Below are 25357 nucleotides of genomic sequence, written 5' to 3'. Positions count from 1 at the left end.
TTTCTTTTGTTATTGTGAAATGTCATTATTTCGATTGACGTTCAGTAACTGTTAAATAGGATAGTAGTTGTTGTATTAATTCGTGAATTTTCTGTAGTATGGCCAGCGAGGTCGCCAGACTACTTAAATCCGTTCAACAAGAATTAATTCAACATTTATGTTACTGTCAAATATAGCAAGGACTAACGTTCGAACATTTAAAATATAGTCATGTATTTATTACTGGATTACTTTCCCATTGTTGAATTCATCATTAGAAAAAAATATAAAATAATTAATCAATTTCTACTTTTATTAGATATCAATAAGATTAATTTTCTAAGCGCATATCTTTAAAATTCTGTCCGTTAGACCCCAAGTATCATACCTTTTCGGAATCAGCTTGTTACGGATTATCTAAAACCGACACCAAATACAGGGTGTTGCATTTAAAAAATATTGCTGATGACGTCATCACATCAATATGGATCACCCTGTATAATGAAATTTTGTTGTAAAATGTAGAACATTAAAATTAAAAATCGACGTGTTTCAGGTTTTTGTAAAACGACCTTTGGTTTTGGAAATATCGAATTTATTCCATACTTTGCGGACACATTGTATGTCATTAGTTTGTATCTCCATCTTTGCTGTATATAGATTGAATTTTCCATCCTGTGTAACTATAATGATAATATAATAAATCCTACATGTATGGAATCTGTCAAATATAGTGTATAAATGTATGACAAAACACAATTAATTTCTATAACAAATGACTTCACAAGAACTTTCCATCTCCCATTTTTATTTTGAGATTAGGATTTCCTCTGTTTTGGGCAGAATAGATTAGTTTCATTTTTTATCCAAATAAAAGGAATTTTGATTGAACCACACATTTAGTGAGTTCGCTACTGTATTACTTGAGACCAGGATACTTTTGCTTCTACCCTCCAAGACAATAAATAATGAGATCATACAATCTTTATTGTCCATTAACAATATAGAATAGAATAGAATAGTTTATTGGCTACGTGATACATTTGAACAAATATTTGTAGCAAGTCAAAACACAAAAATTTCCAAATATGACGTCATATATACAAATAATACCATCACAATGTTTGTATAACAGAACAGTGTACATAATAATGAAAACAATCAATCAATTAATGTTAAAATTGAGAACAATTGTTACTCACTCAAAGTCACATGAATTATCTATGTTGTATAACATGTATTCATCTGTAGAATAGAAACAGTGATTCAGAAAAAAATGATTTGAGTTTTTGCTTGAAACAGTAGAAACTGAGTTGTTTTATGTGACATGGTAACTTATTATAGAATTTCAAATTCAATGAATTATTTTGTGAGGTGCTCAGTCTGAATCTCTCAGTTCTCATCAGATTTCCTGATCTTGTAGGATATTCATGTTGTTGCGATTGTAAAATGTATTTTGATTTATTTTTATGAATTTCTATCAATGTTTCATATACAAAAGCTGTAGGAAGCGGCATTATTTTGAGATGAATAAAAAGTGGGCGACAATGATCTTTAAAGTTGGCATTAGATATTAGACGTATGACTCTTTTTTGCAATATAAAATTTTTTTTGGAATGACAAGAATCCCCCCACAACACTATGCCATATATCATGTGACTATGGAAGAGTCTGAAGTACGAAGATTTGACCGCCCTTATACCGGCGAAATCCTTCAGTCTACGAATCATAAATATTGCACTTGATAATTTCTTGGCCAGTTTGTCAACATGACATGACCAGTTCAATCTGTCGTCTATATGAACCCCCATATAGTTGATGTAACGAACAATATGGGTCCAAGGACCGATCCTTGCGGTACCCCGACTCCAATCTCTAGTCTTTCTGAACTATATTACTGCTTTCCTAAAGTAATTTCAGTATGTATGACTGGGACATATTGCTGTTTGCTATAGTGCCCAAAATCATACCACTGTGGCTTTCCGATCCTTTAGATGTTTTTTTTTTTATTTTTACTGTATAATTTATATTTATTTTTTTTCCATTTCCACTTAAATGTCATCCATATTCACATTATTGCTAATTAAGCTAATATTTAGTCGTGTTTCACCAACTAAGTTGGTGTCTTCAGGAGATGAAGTAAACTATGACAGATAAAAAATGCTATATAGCCAAAACGATACACAATTTTTATAAATCAATTTTCAATATCATTAATTTTTCATAAAACAATTAGAACACACTTGGATTTTCACATAAGTTTATTTATTTTTGTTGGATTGTTGATAGATGAAATACAGATCGAGTCTTATGTCATTTATCATTTGATATAAAAAAATATTTATTGAACACATATAACACATTTGTTAAAATGAACTCATATGAAATATAACTTAGCAGAAAAATCGTTCTTATTCAAAAATGAATATTCTTCTATTCTATATCAAAACATACTTCAAAGATATTATTTTCAACACTGACTTTATGAGGTAGAACTTACACCTTTGAAGCAATTTGCTGTTATATCACAGAAGACTCATTATTATATTTTTATATTATTCAATGAAAACTCTATCCTAATTGAGAAATACCTATTTGTAATATGAAATCAAAAATAGAAAAATATTTTTATTTCTAACATTTTGTTTGTCTATGAAAATTTCAGTATTCAACATATACAGAGTGAGCCAATAGTTTCATAATGACCAAATATCTCCGTTGCTTTTCATCAAATTTGGTATTTATATGCAGTGATGCTTTACTATAAATGATCAAAATAGTAAATTCTTTTTTGGGAAAGTTTCTGGCCGTCTACTTCTTTCTCCATCTTGATATAAAAAATGTGGGAATCTTCCAAAAAAAGGAAGGAAGCATTCAATTTAAAAAAATTAACTGAAAGTTACTTCTTTGCATGATCCACACATTTTTGTAGAGTTGATTTTTTGAAATTTATTGCTTCCTTCCTTTATTGGAAGATTCCCACACAAAAACTTTCTCAAAAATCAATCTCTCGTAAAAATATACCCTTTGAATTTTAGTAAATTCTTTAATTCTGCCACAGAAATGTGATAATATTTTCTGATTTTGTCTTCTGACTTCGTTATTGATAGTTTTCAATTGCATATTTGAGATTGACAAAAGATACAGTGTTCTGTTAAACGGAGATTTTTGACCATTCCATCTGAAAAATTAAACCTTTGTTATACCTACATACATTATAAAAAATGCTATACTCAAATACCCATAAAAATAATTTCAAAGGATTCATATCTAAGATCAGTCATGATAACGGCAATACTTCTGGTAATGGGACGCAAAATAGCTTGATGGAATGTTACCTTTCTACTTTTCATCTAGAAAAGTGAGGATTTATTGCATACAAAATATGGTATACTTCTAAGCTCCTTACTGAACAACAATTTTAAGATTGTTTAAAAAAAGTGTAAAATATAAATAATATGAGCTGATTATTTTGATACGTCGAAGACACTAGTCTAATATGTTACATTGTTTTTAGGACTAGCTAGTGCAGCACAGGGTGAATCAATAAAATAACTGATGAGCATGTCTCTTGCTTCAAAGTCTAAGGAGATTTTTTTAAATCAAATTATATGAATTAGAAAAAAAAAATTTTCAAGGGACTCAAAGAATGACAGAAATTTTTTTCATCCCAATACAGATTTATAAAATAATACAGATTGTCCCGAGAACTTTTGACTGTTGTGTCAAAATATACATGTGCATTCGTCAGTCATTTGGAGGTGTTTGTACATATTATTTCACTACAAAAATCACCGCTTTGTAAGTATTACTTTTATCCAATAATCATCCAAATTTATTCCCGCACAATTTTTAAAGGATGTCAAAAACTCCTTTTTGCCATTGAACAGTAAAACTACAGCACTTCTTGTGCCATCTCTACACACTTCCGTGTTTATTTTCATGTCTCGATGTGTGTTTGTTTGAAAGAAAACAAATCTATTGTTAACCCATACAAAAATATTCCTATTGAATAGGGATGAAATATAAAATTGTGTGTAAAAATAGCTGTCTGATCCATGTACATTCCTCAAATGTTTTGAGATACCTATCAATCCTCCTGAAAAAAAGCAACTGTTTACTGGACATATCAGACCAGGTCGCATCGAGCAGGATTCTTCATGTCCTATATGCTCATTACCTACAAACGACATTCCGCATCGCCAACGACAGAAGAATTCAACAATCTTCAAAGCTTCTAGTGGCAGAGAAGAAACCATATACTCATCCCTTCTGATTCTTTTCTCAGATTTCAGATACTTGAAGCAGAAGTAACAAAATGAATGTTCAGAGGTGATGCCAACATAAAACTGTTGAACCATCACGTCGTGACTCATTCCCCTCCAACATATTTCTTGACAATTGAAGCAGTGAAGAAATATCGGCCTTTTCCGTTGTATCAAAGCTGTACCACAACTGCTGATTGAAATATCAGGAAAGGCTCTTAAAAAAGTAGTACTCAGATGAATCTTTCTGGGTGGCAAATGTTCCACTTCCGGTGAAAAAGCAGTTGGAATGATGATGGATTTGTTCATATAAAGTGATTTCATTGGGACAGTATCAAAGGCATCTTCTGAATGTTGAAGCTTTGAAAGTAACGTTTTCAGTGTGGGTGGCAAAGGTTCCACATCTGGTAAAAAAGCAGTTGGAATGATGCAGGATTCTTTCAAAGAAAGTGAATCTATTGAGACAGTATCAAGGGCATCTTCCGAATGTTGAAGCTTTGAAGGCAACATTTTCAGTGTGGGTTCCGTCACTTCCAAGTCAAACTTTATGAAAACAGTTTTCCCCATTCCAGATTGATCAGATTCATCAAGGGAAAAGGAATAAAATGTATCTGCTTCTAATGTGGTACATACATTCTTTTTGGTACATTTAAACCATTTGTCTGAATATAAATAAAATTTCTGATGTATGTTACTGGCAGCTCTGGCATCTCCGTTGTAAGAAATATTCAACCGCATTACACTTTCGTTGAGACTATACTGAAATCTAATGAAAAACAGGTCATCTTCAAATATATACATATATAACTCTGTCATTTCAGATTGAGAATCGAAGTTGACAACGAAACCTGGGTAGTCAAGAACTGAAGATTTATGTTCATCTCTGAAATGTTTTACCAAGAAGAACGTTGGAATTTTCTCGTCTCCCGAGCAAAGTGGACATTGGTAACTTCTGCTCTGGCATATTTTTTCATGATCTCGAACTTGAGAGTAGTTTAACAGTTCCCTACAACCATCATAACGGTTGATGCATTTGAAAAGACTGTTGTTTGCTACAAGTCCAAACAAAGAAATTATTCCATCTCCTTGTTTCTTGCTCCTTGAACATCTTCCGCATTTGATATGTCTGTTCGGGTAGACCTTCACAGGCTTTACAGAAAGGTATTTGTGACAGGTGTTGCAAATGAGTGTTTCTAAGATTTTGTCTGGGATGATAAATGCCATTCTGTACGGCTGAATCTGTAAAAAATAATCTGTAACAACCACATCACTTGAATCTTGACATAAAGGGTACTTTCAGTAATTATATAAGATAAATACACTCAAATATGCTGAATAGGCTTTTTTGAATTCAGTTCATTTTGTGTTATGATGAAATATTGAACTTTAAACCTTATAAATTATGATATTAACGAGTTCTTTAGTGACTCACTTCTGGAATTAATCAACTCTCATGCGAGTGGACCTTTATTGTCACAATTAAACTGATTGATTTCGTCAACTAATTCACTGACAAACAACATTCTAATTTTTATGATAGTCATATAAACACGTCTTTGAAATTTGAATTAGAAATTAGAATGGATATATGGATATCCGACTTCTTGTGACAACAAGCCAATAAGCCTTTTCATTATAAGACGAGCGCAAGCGTAGCTGTCAAATTGAAATGGCGGTAATTCAAAACATTCGTCTTTTTAATCAACAATGGCTAGGTAAGGAATATTGTCTCTACAAATAAATAAATAATTGGAAAAAACCATTGATGGTGCTTCACTTGTTAATAATTCAGTTGAGGCTCATAATTGTGAACAATTAAAAAGGTGGTTTAAACGTCATGGGCATCCCCAAAAAGGAAAAAAAGTGAGCTGATCGAGAGGTTAGGTATCAGCATTTGTTTACCATCTAAAAACATATAAAAAAATAGTATTTACAGTTTTATTCTTATTAATAATGTCAATTTATTTGATGTAATTGAGAATATATTTTAGTCGACAAGAGTATTACTTATGGAACTAATAAATAAATCAAGCTATTAATATTTTGAGGCTGTACATATGACATTATTAGACAAATATGTAAATACTGAATTGAATATGTTTAGTAATTTTTATTAAAGGGAATATTTAATACAACATAATATATATGAAATTTACAGTCAAAAATGCAATAAGGAATAATGTACGTATGTTGAAATTTCTGATAGCTTAAAGGATCAGGGTTTTGTTCAGCTGGACCACTTTCTACAATGAAATGTAGTGACCAAATATAAGTATCCTTGGTAATATCAATAGATTTAAAGCCTCGGTCACTCCTGCCACATTTTTTCACCCATAATTCACATTTCCTACATTTTGCACATGCTTTAATATGTAATTTGCTTGATGATTTGATTATTTTTTTGCGATATTCAAGACAAGGCTTTGGAAAATTTATAAAATATTATGTGTTGGTTTTGAATGATTTATATCGTGTATCACTTTTACATACTCCGTAACAACACCGTTTTGTTGTTCCTTTTCGTACAGATGACATAATTATAATGGAGTATAAAAATCTTTTTCTGATTATTTTGACTTACTACTTTTTTTTCATTTTTTTTTACAATTAATAAACTTCAATTTATATTATAATTTTTAAAACATGAGTTGCGAGCTCTTTAACATAAAACAGGAGTTTTATGTTTGCTTGAATGATTGCGGCGTGTTCATAAAAATTATAATATTCTGTTTATATATTATATATATCGAGCTGTCAAATATAATGTCAGATCAATATGAAAACTTATCCAAATTTCATTATTTTTAGTTTAACTAGGTAGCAATAGTTATGTACGATGTACCCGATACCCGAACTACGAACAATAATTTTCATCAAAAAGGTTCGCAGTTACACAACACCATCTCTTTTGTCGAGTAGAATACAATCAATTTTTGTATTCGTAACACAGAGCTGGTTTAATTTAAAAGGGGATACCACCTATCAAATATTTTCGCAGCCATGATTTGATGTGATTGGAAGGAAAATCAGCTTCAGTTCAATGTTATTATCCTACAGAACCATGTTTGACGTCATTGGAAGACAGAATATTACTAAATTTGAACTGAACATTTTTCTCAGTACACTGTTAAAATCCTGTAAAACGTCTTATTCAAATGAGCATTCAGGAGTTCCATGGTGGCCGTGGTAGTGGACGGACGTGCTGATAAAGTCCGCCCACAAAGAAGGTACATTCATGTTGGTCCCAGTCATGTAGGAATAGCCGTCTGCAAGTCTAGCAACTGAAGCAGATAATACAGAAGCTGATATTACTACCTCTAAAGTTATTCTTAATGAACGATACCTAAGAGGATAGGAATTCGGTAAGAGGTAAATTGTAAAACTGAGGATACACTACAAAAACACACTTTTTGTCTATTTTCCATTATATTTCTTTATTGTTGACCGGTTTCGGCTATTTCACCATTTTCAAAACTAACTGATTATATTTAAAAATATAGTGGAAAATAGACAAAAGTGTGTTTTTGTAGTGTATCCTCAGTGAACATGAATTTCCACAAAATAAACAAGTCGTCAATCGAAGAAGTAAATTGTAAAACTTGAAATCATCCAACAAGTGGATACTATCAAGAAATCTGACTTGCATCGAACAAGTTGTATTGACAAGACTTTACATTGGCCAAACACGTCTCAATTCGAGTTACATCCTAACAGGTTATGATTCACCTTCCTGAGAAATATGCAAAGCACAATCATCTGTGTAACATATTCTAGTGGAGTGCCCAATTATCCAAATAGAAAGAATTCTGTCTCATCAACGATACGATTTTGATACATCAAGCACATGTCGCTCTGTAATTCCTTAAAGGTATTCAACTTTTCCATAGATTAACTATAACTTTTCCATAAGATTCAAAATATGAACACAGACGTGGAAGTACTTAGGATCCAGTTCAGAGGTCGTAAATTCGATTCCCACCTCGACCAGATATTTTTCCCGAGATAATTTATCTAATAATAATAGCAGGGATGGCCACTAACACCCTTGGCCTTTGGTGAGTTGCGACACCACTTACCCGAGCAACTGGTGCAAAACCGGACCGGCAGCCCAGACGCACCCGGGAGGAAGAACTCTATTCTGCCTCCGGTTCCGGCCGTGGGTCCACAGGGCTAACCCCCCGGTGGACCCAGTCGCTGGATGTAAAGAGAACCTGCTCATCGATAGATGTGTAACGCAGGACTCGGTACAATATAAGCGTAACCTCTCTATGGGCTGGATCGATTACCGAAAGGCATTTGATACAATTTCGCATGAGCTCATCTTGCATTTGCTCAGATGCCTTGCGGTACCCGACAACATAGTGAGATGCATTGACAACTGATACCACTTTGGCGAACTCGCTTCACCATAACATCTGGTCAAGCAAGAGTCCAAACAGGGTGGGTCACTTTCAGAAGGGGTGTATTTCCGGAAACAGGAGGCACAAGGTCACCCATTTGTTTTATATGAATGATCATAAAGTTTATGCCTCTGGAGAGAAGGATCTCCATCAGTCCTTGAGGGTGGTGGAAGAGTCCACACATGCTATCGGTATGAAACTCGGGATAGACAAATGTGCAAAGGTCCATCTCAAAAGAGGACGATGCGGGGACTACGGAGAGGATGTGCAGCTCGTAGATGGAAGCATCCTACACCATCTGGATGCCGGATAGACGTATACTTACCTCGGGGTGGAACAACGCCACTCACAAGAGGTAACAGCAGTGAAAAACTCTCTCCGCGGCAAGTATCAGCACAAACTTCGGCAGATCTGGTCATCAGAACTGTCGGGGAGGAACAACAACAACAAATATGCTTGCCGTTCCAATCTTATTCTACTCGTTTGGAGTAGTGAAGTGGACTCGGGAGGAGGTGTATCAACTCGACGTAAAGACCCGAAAAATGATGCATTTCTATAGGAGTTTGCATCCCAAATCGTCCGTTCCACGGTTGTACTTCCCCCGACAACAGGGACGCCGTGGACTTTTCAGTTTAGAGTGTCTACATGACAGAAGTGCCAAATTTATTGGAACTATTCGTTCCCCACCCTCAGGCTCATTTAAGCTAATAAGCCTGATGTGGTCCTTCTCGACCACCCGAGCAAAACGATATTTGTCGTTTTGCTCGTTTTCAGCTACTGGCGAGACAAATATTATCAGAAAAGAGGAGGAAAAACGGATAAAATATCGAGATTTTCTCTTCGAACTCCGCAGACTCTATCCAGATCACTTTGTCAAGATGGTTGTTCCGAATTATTGGAGTCCTTGGTGGAATGATACCCTTTCTACTCTCGAATCTTAAAATCATACCGGCTTGCCGCACTAAGGCAGAAATATTAGCCGCACAGATGCAGAAGGCGGTCATTCTTGGCTCACTGCACTTGCTCAGGGCACATGATTCTCGGAATCAATGATCACTTACCCCACGGTGTGGGGAGTGGTCATTGGTTGATAATGCTGGCGCGCCCTCCCGAATGTATCGGGGCTTCGGGGGATAGGGCCTGACCAGCGCACACTACGGTGAAAATAATAATAATAATAATAGCTTTATTGTCCAACAGTTACCCATTTACAGGACAATATAAAATTTCATTCATAATGCTTAACCATAAAAGAAAAATAAAATCAACAAAAAAGGAAAACTAATTCTAATTACCTACTTCAAGTACATGTTAGCAATTCTAATAATGTTGTGAAGGTTAGTGGAGAATAAATCACCATGGACCCGTGTTAGGAATCACACGTTAAAAGGTAAGACCTCTTTAATCCTTAGCTCGTACAAGTTTCGACTTCTGAAGGTTGTCGTTCGTAAGGGTGCGACAGCTGGTTAGCGAAAAAACAGATTTTAAACAGATTTTTTTTTAAACAAATGCTATTGAAATTTGTGCACGTAACATATATTGGGGAATTGAGCATAACGTTAGTTCTTGCTCTGAGAGGTCTAAAAATGGATTGAGATCGTGAAGCAGGCCGTGGTGCATTGAAGTTAATTTGTTCAATAATTTTAGGACAGTCAACTCTCTCATTCAATAATTTGGATAAAAATATGAGCGACGCATATTTTCTGCGATGCTCTAAACTAAAAAGTTCCAAACGTTCATATATGACATCATTACTGATACCTCTCTCAGGGTAAGAACCATCTATTCTGAAAATAAGAAATTTACAAAACTTTATTTGCTCGGGGGAGTATTAGCATTGCTACAGAACACGAGTACACTAGGTTATTGATCAAAGTTTACACCAATCATTTCTTCTTCACCAGAAAATGAAGTTTCCTTCGTTTTCTATAGTTTCCCTCTTCATCAGAAGATTATTATGTTTTTTTCTTCAGAAGTTTCCTTCATCTCCTGAAGGCACCAACTTGGTTGGTGAAAAAAGTATTGCATTTTTAGTGATTGGAAAAAGTGCTGGTTTTGGATCAACACATAATCTCTAAAATGTCTTACTGACGAACCAGTGGGTATTATTTCATTCACTTATCTTCTGTTACAAAAAATGAACCTCCAATATTCAATAAAAAACATTGTTATCACGTTCAGAAAGTCTTTCCTCAGGATTGTAGAAACATCTATGGTTATATTCCAATGAAAAACTCCGCCAAGTAAAATAAACTGATTCATTACCATAATTCTTAGTTTGTTTGGAGGTGATTGACAATTTTTCATGATGAATTCCACTAGTTCGGACTTCCATTGTCTGATATTATATGAAATGATTTGAAATCCCTGAAGGAATTAATGAAAAGAGAAGAATTAAAAATGAATAGCTGAAAATAACAATTATATTAAGCAAAAAAAACCTGGAATGAAATAATAGTGAAATAAAATATAAGTAGGTAAAAATTCAACAATTAGATAAAAAATAATAAAATAAAAAGTTACGAGATTCCAAGCCAAGTTACCTCACGACGTTTCGATATTTTTATTATTTTTTGTTCAATTTTTACTTGTATTTTATTTCACTATTATTTCATTTAAGATTTTTTGCTTGATATAATTGTTATGTTCAGCTATTCATTTTTAATTCTTCTTTTTGTATTGGTTCTTTCAGGGAATTCAAAACATTTTATTTAATATCAGAAAATGAAAGTCCGTATTAGTGAAATTCACCAGTATTCTTGTTAATTGTCTTCAGAAATGTGTCTGTGATTACAGAACTATCGGAATCCAGACAATGTGTCCCCCTTCCTTCATTTATTTCTGGACACAAATTAGCTATTTCCAACTGGAATTCACCTATGCCGTCGGTGCGTAGAGAGCGTCGAACAGCGTTGTCGACGTCTCTCGAATTGTCTATTCTCGCGTCGTTGTAACTGCGTTGTCGCTTCGGGTATTTCCGCGGAAGGGTTTCCTCACAGAGATAATAGCATAGTCATCTAGGTAAAAATTCGCAGCATACCTGACAATATATCGATCCAAAGATCGTGGGTTCGAATCCTCCTTCGGAGAGTTATTTTTCGCGTTGAAATGTATCTATACTAAAACCAATAATTATTGAGAGTAGAAGTAAGCCCAGTTGACAGCAAATCGGGGGCGTGCTTATTGATTTTTGAGAGGGTTAAGAATGAAAGAAAAATTCTAAGTACAATTAGTTAAAATATTCATACACATTTTTTATTTATTTCATTAAAACTTTGCAATATCATAATTTACCTAATCGTTGTAGTCATTAGGTGGGCCTTATGAAAACGGAGTAATAATCGTGGTAATTATAGTAGGTACCAAATAAATTAACAATATTAATAAAAAACACAATATATATATATATATATATATATATATATATATATATATATATATATATATATATATATATGTAGCAATTGATAAGTGAACTCTTTATAACTATTCTCAAGCTTTCGAGTAACTTAAACTCATCGTCAGGGGTACTAGAAAATACAAATTACAAATTTTTGATAATAGAATATAATATAAATGTAAATGTACAAATTTTCGTCTAATCTTCAACCTCAGATTCGTCACTGTTGCTACCGCTATCATCAAAGTGAATTATGATTAGTTCAATATTGTGTTCAATACGGTTGTCTACGTCCCACATTCTTTGCTCCTCTTTTAAAACATGCTGCATGCATTTCTTCCAGTCTTCTGCAGTATCATGTCCCGAAACTTAAGTTTCGGAACATGATACTTGTCTTATCTCCTTTACAAGATGAAGCAATATTCATATGAAAGCAGTTGTTTCGAAAGGATTTTTCTTCTGGTTTTTATCTTAAAGGAACTTCTGTGTAATGATCTACACGTCTATACATAGAGTTTTTATTTTGGTTATTTGTTTTCTTTCTTACTTTATAATTTTCACACATTTTTTGTTAAATGATGAAGTAGAAAACCATCAGGTTTTTTCCCCCTAAAGAACTAATCTTTCCTGAAAATATTTTTTTCGGATTCAAGCCAAAGAAGCTATAAAATAGTAAAGCTACAAAATAAAAAAAAATGTATAATCGGACTCCTACGTTAAAAGCTATAAAGCCTTAAATAGTAAAAAAATTGGTTGTTTCAGTTTTTTTAACCGTCAGTGTGTTAAATAAATGTGAAAAATTTAGATTCCACCCTCTAGGCAATTTTTACTTATTCCTCGATTTCACAGACTGGACTATATGTTAGTCCCGAACGTCGAATGTTGGTTCATTCCCAATTCCCGGAATTTTCTGTAGAATTTGTTACAGCCGAGCGTGGATTTTAGTCGGATGCTGGAAACCTGAAAGTACACAAATCTTTTCAGACGCGAGCGGAAATTTCTACTCGTAATATTAATCTCGACTCGACAAACTGTCAGCTTGAAGTGAAAATTTCAATTCGACCGGTTGTTGTTATTTCATCAGTGCTCGAAAATTTTGTTTCAACAACGCTACGGTTGATGTTTGAAACAAAGGATTTTTGTATAATGACAGTAGCATGAAGTTTAACAAACACCGGAGCTGGGTAGTGTTGGGTTTGATTTTTTTCGAAGCAGGTAAATGTTGTTAAAAATATTTTGTTGAAATTATGAAAAAATTCTTTGCACATAATTCTAATGGAAATAAATATCCGCTTTCATTGCTTTGAACATTGTATTATTATAGGAACTCTTTGTAAGATTTCTTTTCTAATTAGGGACATGCAGGACTGCATTTTCCTAATACCGGAAAAGCAACAAAATTCATTTTCAAAAAATACAGGCCGTTTTTTTATCATGTGGTAACATTGCTATATTCTAAACCGTAACAGATACGAAGACGATGGAATGGGAGCAATACAATGGTCGAAAAAAGTTTATACGGGGAAAACAAAAATGCTGTTTTTCGTTTTTTTCGAATGGAATTGTTATTCCGGAGAATATAAAAAAATTGAAAGAGAAAATGTTATTATTCGAAGTGTACTATGACGATGTAATAACAAATAATGGATAAAACAGTTCGTGTCAACAGTGCCACAATATTTTTTTTTTCAATACGGACCTGTTTTTTTATTACAGATATTGATAAAGCGATGAATTCACAATCCAACCATCATCAGTGACAACAATTTTAAATTACGGTCCTGTCGCCATTTCATTTGTAAATTGTTTCGATTTCTTCAAAATATAATTCAGACAATCCAAAAAATTCGACAGGTAGGTACCTACTCTAACACAATGAAAATTTGTACTTTTTCGTTTTGTATTGCTGTACCCCTTCTTTCAAGGCTTATTTCTCCCTAATCAATTATAATTCGTAATATTTTTATAATTCTCAAACCTGGAAGTAATGAAAATATCAGTTTTTGGTCAAAATTTGATTGTTGTATAATTTGGTATGATCAAATAGCATCTCAATTCATTTACCATCTTAAACGCGTAGGCTTTCCTTGGTTTCTATGGCAGGAATAATGAATGCGTTGATTATATCTGTTGAGAACTGTCAGACGTTTATGAACATATCAAAGATGTATTCAAATCATGAAAGGACTGATATGCTATTTGGTTATGCAAAATCAAATAGAAATCCTCCTTTGGCAAGGAATATGTATGTTGAGCTATACGGGAATCGTCGTATTCCGAACATCCAAATGTTTATACGATTAGAAAGAAATTTGAGGAACTATGGTGCATTTAACAGAAATAAAACAAGAAAGTGTGTTGTTACTGGAAGTATGAGGAATCAAATAAATGTTATGAGTAAGCAAATATTACCACATATAAAATTACACAGTGAAAACATCTTTTTTTCAATTTAGGATTGGTCAGTTACAAAAATTATGCTAATCAAGATTGTTCTTTACGAGAAATTGCCCACGAAATGGGGATTTCTGTAAAATCCACCAGAACTATTTTGAAAAAGAACAATTATAAATGCTACAGGATACGCAAAGTTCATCACCTCAATGAAAGGGATTACGGAAGATCATGAAGCACATCAACAACGTAAGTCCTTCCATCACTTTCACAATGGAAGTCCACAACGAATTGCCTTTCTTATACCTATTGGTGAAGAAGACCGACACTAAATGGGAAACATCTGTTTATCGAAAACCCACTCACACAGGACAGTATCTGAACCAGAAATCCAATCACCATCAATAGACTAAGAGAGGAATCATCAAGACTCTACTAGACCGTGCTTTCGGGCTCTGTAATACAAAAGAAGATCTCGAAAATGACCTTCAACGGAATGGTTACTCCAGAGTGATGGTAGAACAGGCTTTAGCTAGAAGACAGCAAGATTTCCACAAAGAAGCCGCCACAACCAGTACTTGTACTTCCCTACATCAGAGGATTATCGGAAAGAATAAGACGGATTGGGTCCAAGTATAACATCAGGACCTACTTCAGATCTGGGAACATTATCCGTAGCACCCTCACAAAAACCAGGCCACCAAACGCTGACTGCGATTCCAAGAATTTCATTTACCGGATACCCTGTGAGTGCGGAGAATCATAAATCGGTGAAGCATTGCTGAGCACAAGAAACACACACAGCGAAGAGAAACCAGCAAATCCGGAATAGCAGAGCATGTTTGGACTCATCAAAAGAACATCAAGTGGGCTCAAGCTGAAATCATCCTCAAAGAGAAACACTGGTTTAGGAGAAAATTCAAGGAAGCCGCGTATATGTTGTCCAACAACGCATTTAGTCAGGCTAGCATGGAGATACGTAACATATGGAAACCTTTAATCAAGCGAAAAACGACCAACTCCCACCAAACGGTCATCTCCCGCTAAAACCAATGAAGCGGAGAGAGGGAAGAGGGGATAGGTGAAAGCACTCGAATGATCTATAAATAGTCAGATCTCGGAGGAATAAGTCCAGTTATCACCCGAAGACGATTGTGGATACTAACAATCGAAACGTCGTGACGTAACTTGGTTTGGAATCTTATATTTTTTGGTTGTTGCTTGTATGTGATTTCTTTGTAATTTCAGTTTTTTTTAATAAAATTTTTATTTTTGGTTAATCTTTTTAATTTTTTTTTCAGGGATTTCAAATCAATTTATATTATATTAGACAATGGAAGTCCGAACTGATGAAATACAAATTGTCTTTCTGTTTTGATTGTTGTCACGGATGATGGTGGTTATTTCAAATGAAACGCTAAACAAATATCAAATGTGATATACCTTTGGATAGTGAATGTTTCGCTTCATGAATATCTGTAATGAAAAAGACAGATCCGTATTAAAAAAAAGTTGATGGCGGCCATGTTGACACGAAATATTTTATCGAATATTTATTATCACACAGTCATAGTACATTTCGAATACAATAAAATTTTCCTTTTTCATTTTTTGATATTCTCCGAAATAACATTTCCATTCGAAAAAAACGAAAAACAGCATTTTTGGTTTTCCCTGTATAACTTGAGAAGGGCGAGAGTTCCAGTAAATTTCCTTCGATCATTGTATTGTTTCCGATGTTTCCATTTGATCCTTTTCGTATCTGTTACGGTTTGGAATATAGCAAAGTTACCACATGATAAAAAGAAATGGCCTGTATGTAGGTTTGTTCGAGAACAACGCTCTGAATCTACCTACAGTACACACTAGGGGCAAATTAACACACATTTACCTACTATATATCATGCTTAAGTTCTATAACCAAAAATCGACCCTTCAAATTGAAATCTGACACCACCATGACAGACGCAAATTATTGAGTAGTAGTATTTCATTTCATTCAAATCGAGTTTCATGCCCATAATACCATGACTAGTAGCGAAGAGTCCAGTAACAGCGAAAAAACTTACATCCAAATCGAAAACCAATCATCCGGAGAATCATTCCTATCCATCTTAGAGGACAAAAACACCATGATAGAAATGCTGAAGAAGCAGTTACAGAATCAAAAGATGCAAATCACGTACTACCTTCACAAAGATCTCGCTCGTTCGAAACTTCGAGAACTCTCCCAGACCTGTACAGCGTGGGAACTGGACAAGAGCTTACCTGTCGAATTAGCCATGAGTGAATTTAGGAGAACAAACGGATTGAAAAGTACCGTACAACATTTATACGAACATATGAAATATATTGATGAAAAACTTGTAGTCACCCTGAGGGGCCAGGAATTCATCTTGAAGAAAATCGTCAAAAGGTTATTCCACTTTCTGAAACACTCCAACGATAATATCCAGTTCAAAATGAGCACCAGTAAGGTATTCAAAACTGAATTTTGCTTGGAACTCTTCAACAAGCTTCTAGACGCAACGCTTGTGCTGCGAAGAAAATTAGAAGCCTTCAGAATCTGCTGTAACCGCCTCATTGTGATAGAAGATGAGAGAAATGTGATAGCAGAACAGGTTTCTTCTTTACCTGTCGATCAGAAGATGAACTGCAACTTCATCATGAACATTCAGATGGAAAAGGCACGGTTGGAAAAGAAGGTGAAGCAAATCTCGCAAGAACAAGAATCACGGAAGGAAGATTTGAAGGAACTGGGGATTCTAGAGGAGAAAATCTCTGGTTTGCAGAAGCAATTGAAATCCATGACAATTGGGGCGGGAGAGATCGCCCACATTGACGAAACGGTTAGAAATTTGGACTTGGAAGCGAAATTCTTGTTATCGGTATCCAAACGCTTCAAGGACAAGCACCGGATGGAATTGGAAGCTGCAAAAAGTTCAAACAACCAAATTTTGGATACAGTTTTGGAATATATACATTTAGCGATAGAGGGCAAGGACTTGGTGAACAAACACTTGAGGCACAGATCCGAGCTGGAACTTTTCGACAACATTAAAAAACCAATTGCGGCGGCTACAGGTAAACTCACTGAAGAACTCGATCAATTCAAGTTTGAGTGTGAATCTTTGAAGAGAGATCTAAACAAGCTATTGCTAGAGAGGAATCAGTTGAAAATATCCAACTATCAACTGCAGAGGGACTTTGAAACTATCAAATGTGACCACTCCAAAGAACTGGCAAATTTGCAGCAACAGAGAGATATGTATCTCGCGCAGGTAGAGGATTTGCAGACAATTCGGGAGGCTTACACACACCTTGTCGGAAAAAAGGTAGAAGATAAACCTTCGAATGACCGCAGACACTTGGTGAAAACGAACATAAAACTGACGAAGCAACTGAAGATAATGAAGGATATAATAAACCGACAGAACGAAGAGATATTGTTGCAAAACGACGTTATAAACCATATGAAATCTCACAACGAAAGCAAAACAGCATGGGAGAGAAATCACTGTATGTTCGAATACCCACAAGTGTGTTTGATCAATCCTAGCAGTTTTGGTTTGGATATCGACACCAAGGAAGAATACGAGGATGATCTCGAAGGAGAAGCAATACTGGTTTCTGAAGAAGTATTCAGGTGGAAAAGCGATCAAAACCTGGGTAGGGCAGTTCACGAGCAATGTAACTGTCAAATCGCCAGAGCGCCATCTATCGGATGCTTCGCCGTATACTCTCAGAACAAAAAAGTGTTGAAGCAAATGATCAAAGCTGTAGTTAAAGAACAACGCTCAGATGATGACACCAATACGTCATCTTTCACTTTGGAGATCAACCGTAGCTGTGAAGAAGACCATAAAATGAAAGTCAAAAATGATAAAGAGTTGATGGGAGATTGTTCGTGTGGAAGTTCTGGGGCTGTTTGCGAACATGTTCAGAAAGAAGGCACGGTGCCCCGTAAGCAGATGTCTAAAAAAGGATCTTATTCCAGGAACATTCAAGCTCTGACAGGCAGTGCAAATAAAATGAATTCTTCGGGGAAAAAGTGTTTTGAATATACCTAGTCGAGGGAATAAAATGTTTTAATTCATGAGAGTGAATCTTTTTCTAAGAAACTTTCTTCGATGATGGGTGATTGTTTTTTCTAAGAAATATTTTCATATAAAAAAATTCGATAGCATTCTACACTTCCAAAAAGTTGTGAGAAAGTGCCTGTCGATTTCTGCTGGTGGAACTGCTGTTCTTGAACTCGAAGAAAAAACGAATTGTTCCTACGCGAGCTGTCAGCTAAGAAAAAGTTGAAACTCAATGATTCTAAATAGAATTTAACGAGTTGAATTTTCAAATAGTTTTCGAATGTTCATGAACCCTAATAAAATAAATCAATAATGCATTAATGCCACCCACCAAAAATAAGAAAAATAACGTTACTGGTATATTAGCCATATTTTCATCCAGTCAGCCAGTGCCCTCTGTAGTTTATGTGACTCCGTCGTGAAGCTGACTCCGACAACTTACCAAGAATCGATTTTGAAGTGATCGATAAATTTTACTCGAAAAATTAGTAATACTTTGGTACCGAAATGAAGAATGAAAAGTTGAAACGGTAGGTGGTATATTTAGTAGGTTCCTTTCATTTACATGACATTCATTTCAGACTCTGTATTTTATCGAAGGATGGAAAGTTTTGATTTAATTTTTATTTTAGCTCGGCCAAGGTAGTAATGGTAAAATTCAATTAAAAAATAACGTGAAAAAATTTTTTCCGGGATGTAAACTAATGAGACGGAATATGCAGCAAAATAGGGTCCCTCCGAGACCTACCTTTCACATAAAAAACGTTCTTTAATTAGATAAATGTAACAGTTGTTTTCACGCAGGGTTGAAACAAGAACAACAAAAATGGCGTCTGTCAAAATAGATCATCAGATCTGTGATTGAATATTAAAAACCAATACATTTGGCAACTTCGCTCTAGACACGATCAATTTTATTGGTCAACAGACACGCGGCCAATTTAAATTCTTGCTTTTCGAATTGTTCTTGTTTCTGCAAATATAAAGAGATCTTGGGACCGATTAGGCTTGATGAGTATAATATACCCCTAACACGATCAGTCTGTAAGCAAACTAGTATCATTTTCCATAGCATGAAACAAGCCTATTGTCGAAGTCATCAGGCCCGTAGGTGCCACTTGATAACATAATAATTAAGATGTTATTTTTTATTCAAGTCTCATTTTATTCACAAATTGTATGAATACGGTGTTCTGTTGTCTGTACAATCGATTTTTCGGAAATTTTAGATTACTATGTCGAAGTTGACAGGGAGCGATAAATTCACATCCTTCCTGTATGTAGCATAACAGTAATAACATTATTATATCTGTCGACAAATCTTCTAGGTACTGCAATTATGCTTACATTTCACTTACAGAGAAAATGGCCTACCCACACAATTTTTTAGTTCAAAGAGTCTCATCTCGGTGATTGATTATTTGATGTTCCGCAAAGTCGCTGAGAGTGCAACTTTATCCAAGAGAGTTCTAATTAAACTATTCCCAGAACAGAGATTAATGAGAGAAATAAAATTACTTTTCTTCAGCGGTGGAATCTTTAATCGACTTCCAGGGAAAATTTCCTTTTTCAGCAAGTCTCGTTTTGTCTCAATTTATTTTTTTTAAAGCTCTCCGCTTTCGGCTATTTGCATATAATGATATCCAAGATGATGTTCCGTGGAGCCTTCTGATTCAATCAATATTTTTCACTTAACATTTGTATTCGAAAAAAAAAGATTTCTAACTATAGTTTATTTTTTTTCTGGAAAGTGTGAGAATATCATTTATATTTGCAACTATTTATTTTCTAGTTACTAAAGTTTATCCAAATCCAAGATAGAGTAAAACAAAACAAAACCGTAGCGTGATGCTCACGTGATCGACCAGTGTCAGATGGAAAGGGCAGCCTTCATTGGTGAATTCGCCTTCTTGGTACGACTTCGGTACCAGCACAGGGTTGTAGTCAGTCGTTTGCGTGTTTGTGTGGCGTGCGTTATAGTATATTGTTTAAAATTGTTTTCCAAGATGTCCAGTACAGACACTGCTGATGACACTTTGAGCTATCCTCTGAGTCCAGCCAGAAAACGATCCAAAAAAAGACATTTGAGTGTTGAGATGGAAGAAGTGATTTTAAATGTGTTCAAGAAAGTGATGGAAGAAATTGAGACATCGACTGTCGACGAAGTCGTATCGAAAGTTTCCGATAAAGGTGGAGTGTGTTGCGCTTCGATTTACAATGTTTCACAGGAATATAAACAAAATCATACATTTTCCAAACCGAATACAAATCAGAATCGTCAAACCATTATAAAATCAATAGATGATGCTGATAAACATGCAATCAGGAGGAAAGTGCATGAGTGCTTTTTCAGAAATGAAATACCCACGATAGACAAAGTACTCACAGAAATAAATGAAGATGTTTTATTGCCAAGTTTTGAGCGGTCAACATTCCATGAAGTATTGAAACATTTGAATTTTGTATGGGAAAAACGAGGGCGCAATAGTTTATTATTGGATAGAGAGGAAATTGTGTTATGGAGGAAAGAGTATTTGACCAAAATCAAATATTATAGGGAACAACAGAGAACAATTTATTATATGCTGGTCATACTACCCCTAAAGTATGGGTCGATGAAACTGTGACCTCATCTAGGAGGGCTTTTCTAGATGGACTATCCACCGGATTAACAAATCCATCAGGTAAACTTATATTTATATTAAGACCTGCCTCAATCTCAATATATAAAAAGTAACCCTCGTATTTGTTTTATTCATCACATCGGCAATGAGAATGGGTTTGTTGCTGAAGGGCTGTGATGTTTCGAGTCGAAGAAAACTGGAGATTATCACGAAAAAATGAACGGTGAATCTTTCGAACAGTGGTTTTCCAAAGTTCTACCCCATCTGTAGGATAATGCTGTGATTGTAATGGACAATGCACCTTATCATTCGCGATGGTTAAAGAGGATTTCGACAACGTCTTCAAAGAAGGTTGAAATCCAAAATTGGCTGCGATCAAAGAATATTAGCTTTGAAGACTCAATGCTTAGAGTACAGCTACTAAAAATTGTCAAGGAGCGCAAGTTTGAATACCAAAAATATATAGTCGATGAGATGGCATCAGGCCGAAACAAAATTGTCCTTCGCCTGCCTCCATACCACTGCGAGCTCAATCCCATCGAGTTAATACACCACGTTCAAATTTGCAGATCTCAAAGTACTTTTTGATGAGGCTTTGAAAAGAGTCACAGCGGAGAAATGGAAGAAATGTGTTCGGCATGTGAATTCGAAAGTCGAGACAAAGATGTGGAAGCTTGATAACATAATAGAGACACAAATCGAGCTTCAGATTAGTGAGGATGACACTACTGATGAAGAGACAAATTCATCCAGTAGAATAATTTTGATTAATATTCTTTTTGATTTTACATAAAATAAAAATTGTCAATGAAGAAATAATTACGTCTCTTTTCATATAATGCTTGAGTGTGCTGTGAAAATATTTTTATATTACACATATTATTTGCATTTTTCCCGTTAAACTGCAAAACTTGTGCATTTCACTCGTTATTATAAAAAAGTTTTCATTGCTTTAGAATTGACTGTGAAACAAAAAGCCTAAAGTGAAATGAAACTCACATGATGTCATTTTCAAAATCGAAATATAAATATAAAATAGCATATAAGAGATATGTATGAGATAAACCTGAAAAACATAACAACAACAGTGATTTTTTTCAAGGACAAAACACAAGCGGTGCCTGTGCGAAAGTAGCGATTCACATTGGATTTGAATCGCTGGAAATTAAATCCATTCGGAAAACGTTCTCAGCAAGTTTATCCCACATAAACACAATTCTCTAGATGAAAGAGTTCTCAAACAGTTACGTTCGAGGTGTACTGAGTTGATGAGCAGCCACATTCCATCGCGTATTTCTGATATGTACCGCTTTTGGTGGAAACAAATGTGCCAAGTCACTCGGACATCTTCTGTGAAAGTATCTATAGAAGAGAGACAAATCTCCAACCTTTCTTCGATGTTCCAGGCTATCAAGCTTGCACGTGATGGTCGCGTCTCCAATCAGGCGGATGGCTCTTTTCTGGATGGAATCCAGCAACTTCAGGGTATGTTTGGGGACAGAGCTCCATACATGAGAACAATACTGCAAAGAAGGTCTGATCTGAGCTTTATAAAGCATCAAAAGTTGCTGAGGTGTGTACAGTTTTCTGGTTCGGAACAGTGTTCCATGCTTTTGAGAAGCAGCGACATGCAAATCCAGCGACATGATTGTGCCAAGACATAATGGTGGCCATTTTAACCCTCAACAAACGTATCGAAGTAGAAAGCGGAATTGTCCGACCTGACATTTATCTTCTTGGACAAAACCAATGCCTGGGTTTTTGTGGCATTGAATTGAACCTAGTTACTTTCAGTCCAATTCGAAATCACTTCTAGATCCTTATTAAGATATACAACCTCCTGCTGCCGGTGAATATGTCCCCCTGTAGCCAATGTCCTGGAATCCAAATGGAATAACGAGACAATGTGTTGACGTCAGCAAAGCAATATATTGGATTTTTGTTTTTTTCCAATAAGTCGTTGATGAACAATAAAATGAGGGTTGGAGACAATATGGATCCCTGGGGAATACCTGCCTTGATGATGAAAGTATTCGAGAGATATCCATCCACGGCCACTTGCAGGGGACGTTTTTTCAGGAAGCTGAAGAGCCATACACAATAAAAATTCCACAAGCCGCAGCCGCGGTGGTAGTGCGCCCGACTCACGATCGGACGGACGTGGATTCCATTCCCGCCTCGACCAGATATTTTTCTCGAGATAATGTATCTGGTTGAAGCTAGGATGAATCTGCAACCGTGTTAGGGATCACACGTTAAAAGGTAAGACCTCGTTATTCCTTAGTTCGCACAAGTTTCGCAACTTCTGAGAGTTGTCTTTCGTATGGGGGCGACAGCTGATTAACGGAAAAACAGATTTTTAAAACAGACAGATAGAAGTGATTAACTGAAAGAACAATCCTGTTTTTTAAATTTTTCATTTCTATTAAAATTTTTGTGATCACATTTTCTTCATAGATCAACTTTCTCAAGAGTCTTCCGATCATATCACAGTTACATTGAACATTACTGGTATTTCAGGGTCGAAATAATGACTTTCATCTGGACAGTTACAATTGACCAGTCGGATTAGTAAAATTCGTTTTTTGTGACACCTTCATATTCCGAAGTTTGAGCTATCGTACTAGATGTCTTAGGCACCTGTGCAATGTCTTTCATTTGGAAGATTCGTTGTCCAAATGGAAGATATTGCACAGGTGCTTGATAGTTCTACTCCATCATTCTGCGCGTCATAAGCTGGGATAGCTGTTGTTTTTCCGCCAAGTATCTGCTTCACCTACCTATAGCCAGGTATGACGCTTGTTGAATCGCGTCTTGTGTGATAACTCAGGTAGTAACACGCTGCAAGGGTTTTCAGACTCGTCTGGTCATTGGTCTCCGCAAGAGTCTCAATCTGCTTACTTCCTAACGTAAACTGTCGATCCATCGGTTCTGGTTTGGTATTCATCTCCCTGGACGAGTGGAGGGGGGACCGGTAGTGGGAGTCATGGTGGACAGACAAACAGACATATAAACAAATAAAACACATGTTATTGAAAATTTTAAATTCTTTCACACCTATTCCCAAAAAGGGCAAAACAAATCTGATCTTCTATCAGTGATATCAAAAATCATGGAGAAAGTCGTAAACCACCATATCCTCAAATATTCAGAAGGCTTCAACATCTTGAGCGATCATCAATATGGCTTTCAATATGGCGTGAGATCAACAGGCGACCTTTCATCATACAGGGTGTTCCTTAAACACATGCTAATATTTAAGGAGGTGATTCTTACACCCATTTTAAGGAAAAAACGTCCTATGGACGTATGTCCTAAACGCCTTAACTTTTGAGATACAGGGTGGCAAAGTTTTCAAAAATAATCAGTTTTTTAATAATAACTCAGATAATTTTGTAGACATCTTTGGCATATTTGGTACATATGTTCCATGCCTCAAGGCTCATTATCTGATCGTCGACTTGGGGAAACTGGTAGTTTCAAGAAAGGGACTCCGGAAGGTGGACCTCGTGTAGTAAGAACTCCTGAAATTGAGGAAGCGGTGCTGCAAGAAATTGAGGAACATCCTGAGACGAGTACGAGGAAAATCGCTAGAACTCTGAATATTTGTCATCAAATTGTTTGGCGTATTTTGGTTGATTTTTTGTTATACCCATACCATATTTCAAGAGTGCAGGCATTACTCCCCAGAGATTTTCCACAGCGTGTGAACTTCAGTCAGTGGTATCTACAAAGTATTGCACTAAATCCGCAGTTTGAGACACAAATTTTGTTCACAGACGAAGCAAATTTTTCTCGGAATGCCATTCAAAATTTCCATAACAATCATGTGTGGGCTGAAGAAAATCCTCATGCAATAACCGAAACTCATTTCCAACACCAATTTTCGGTTAATGTATGAGCAGGAATTATAGGTGATCATCTAATAGGCCCATTTTTTCTACCAGGACGCCTTGATGGTCGTTCTTATTTACACTTTCTCGAAGAAGACTTACCTGGGTTATTGGAAGATGTGCCACTTGCGTTAAGGAATCGAAAATGGTACATGCACGATGGCGCCCCTGCTCATTTCAGTGTAATTGTCCGAAACCATTTAAATACAGTTTATCCTAATCGTTGGATAGGTCGCGGAGGACCTCAGCAATGGCCAGCAAGATCCCCCGATCTCAACAGTTTAGATTTTTTTATGGGGTCACCTTAAAACTCTTGTGTA

At 35.6% G+C, this 25357-nt stretch overlaps 2 protein-coding genes and 1 long non-coding RNA gene across 5 annotated transcripts in view; 2 read left to right on the top strand and 1 right to left on the bottom strand.

Moving 5' to 3' along the window:
* Positions 1 to 2222: 2222 nt before the first annotated feature.
* Positions 2223 to 6229, bottom strand: LOC111512669 (uncharacterized). Its single transcript, XR_012467065.1, has 2 exons — positions 5677 to 6229; positions 2223 to 5483 (listed from the first exon to the last, which is right to left on the bottom strand). It is a non-coding gene; the product is annotated as an uncharacterized lncRNA (long non-coding RNA).
* A 6733-nt stretch (positions 6230 to 12962) lies between these two features.
* Hasp (Hig-anchoring scaffold protein) overlaps positions 12963 to 25357 on the top strand; it is a 92338-nt gene continuing 79943 nt past the window's right edge. For all 3 annotated transcript variants that reach the window (XM_074180812.1, XM_074180811.1, XM_074180810.1), the window contains exon 1: positions 12963 to 13259. In XM_074180812.1, the coding sequence (XP_074036913.1) occupies positions 13202 to 13259 (58 nt within the window). In that variant the 5' untranslated portion in view covers positions 12963 to 13201. The remainder of the gene's footprint in view (positions 13260 to 25357) is intronic.
* On the top strand, positions 16360 to 18537 carry LOC141485044 (uncharacterized). Its single transcript, XM_074180959.1, has one exon. It carries the CDS (start codon positions 16466 to 16468, stop codon positions 18506 to 18508), a length of 2043 nt encoding a protein of 680 aa, XP_074037060.1. The 5' UTR covers positions 16360 to 16465; the 3' UTR covers positions 18509 to 18537.

Source organism: Leptinotarsa decemlineata, unplaced genomic scaffold (assembly GCF_025532065.1).
Source record: "Leptinotarsa decemlineata unplaced genomic scaffold, Ldec_3_MD MMD2_tig00026307_RagTag_RagTag, whole genome shotgun sequence".
NCBI lineage: Eukaryota > Metazoa > Arthropoda > Insecta > Coleoptera > Chrysomelidae > Leptinotarsa > Leptinotarsa decemlineata.
This window is presented reverse-complemented; position numbering and strand designations above follow the sequence as displayed.

What these genes read in the sequence shown, in the direction of transcription:
- LOC141485044 (XM_074180959.1), top strand. Translation starts at nt 16,466, where the DNA reads ATGACTAGTAGCGAAGAGTCCAGTAACAGCGAAAAAACTTACATCCAA.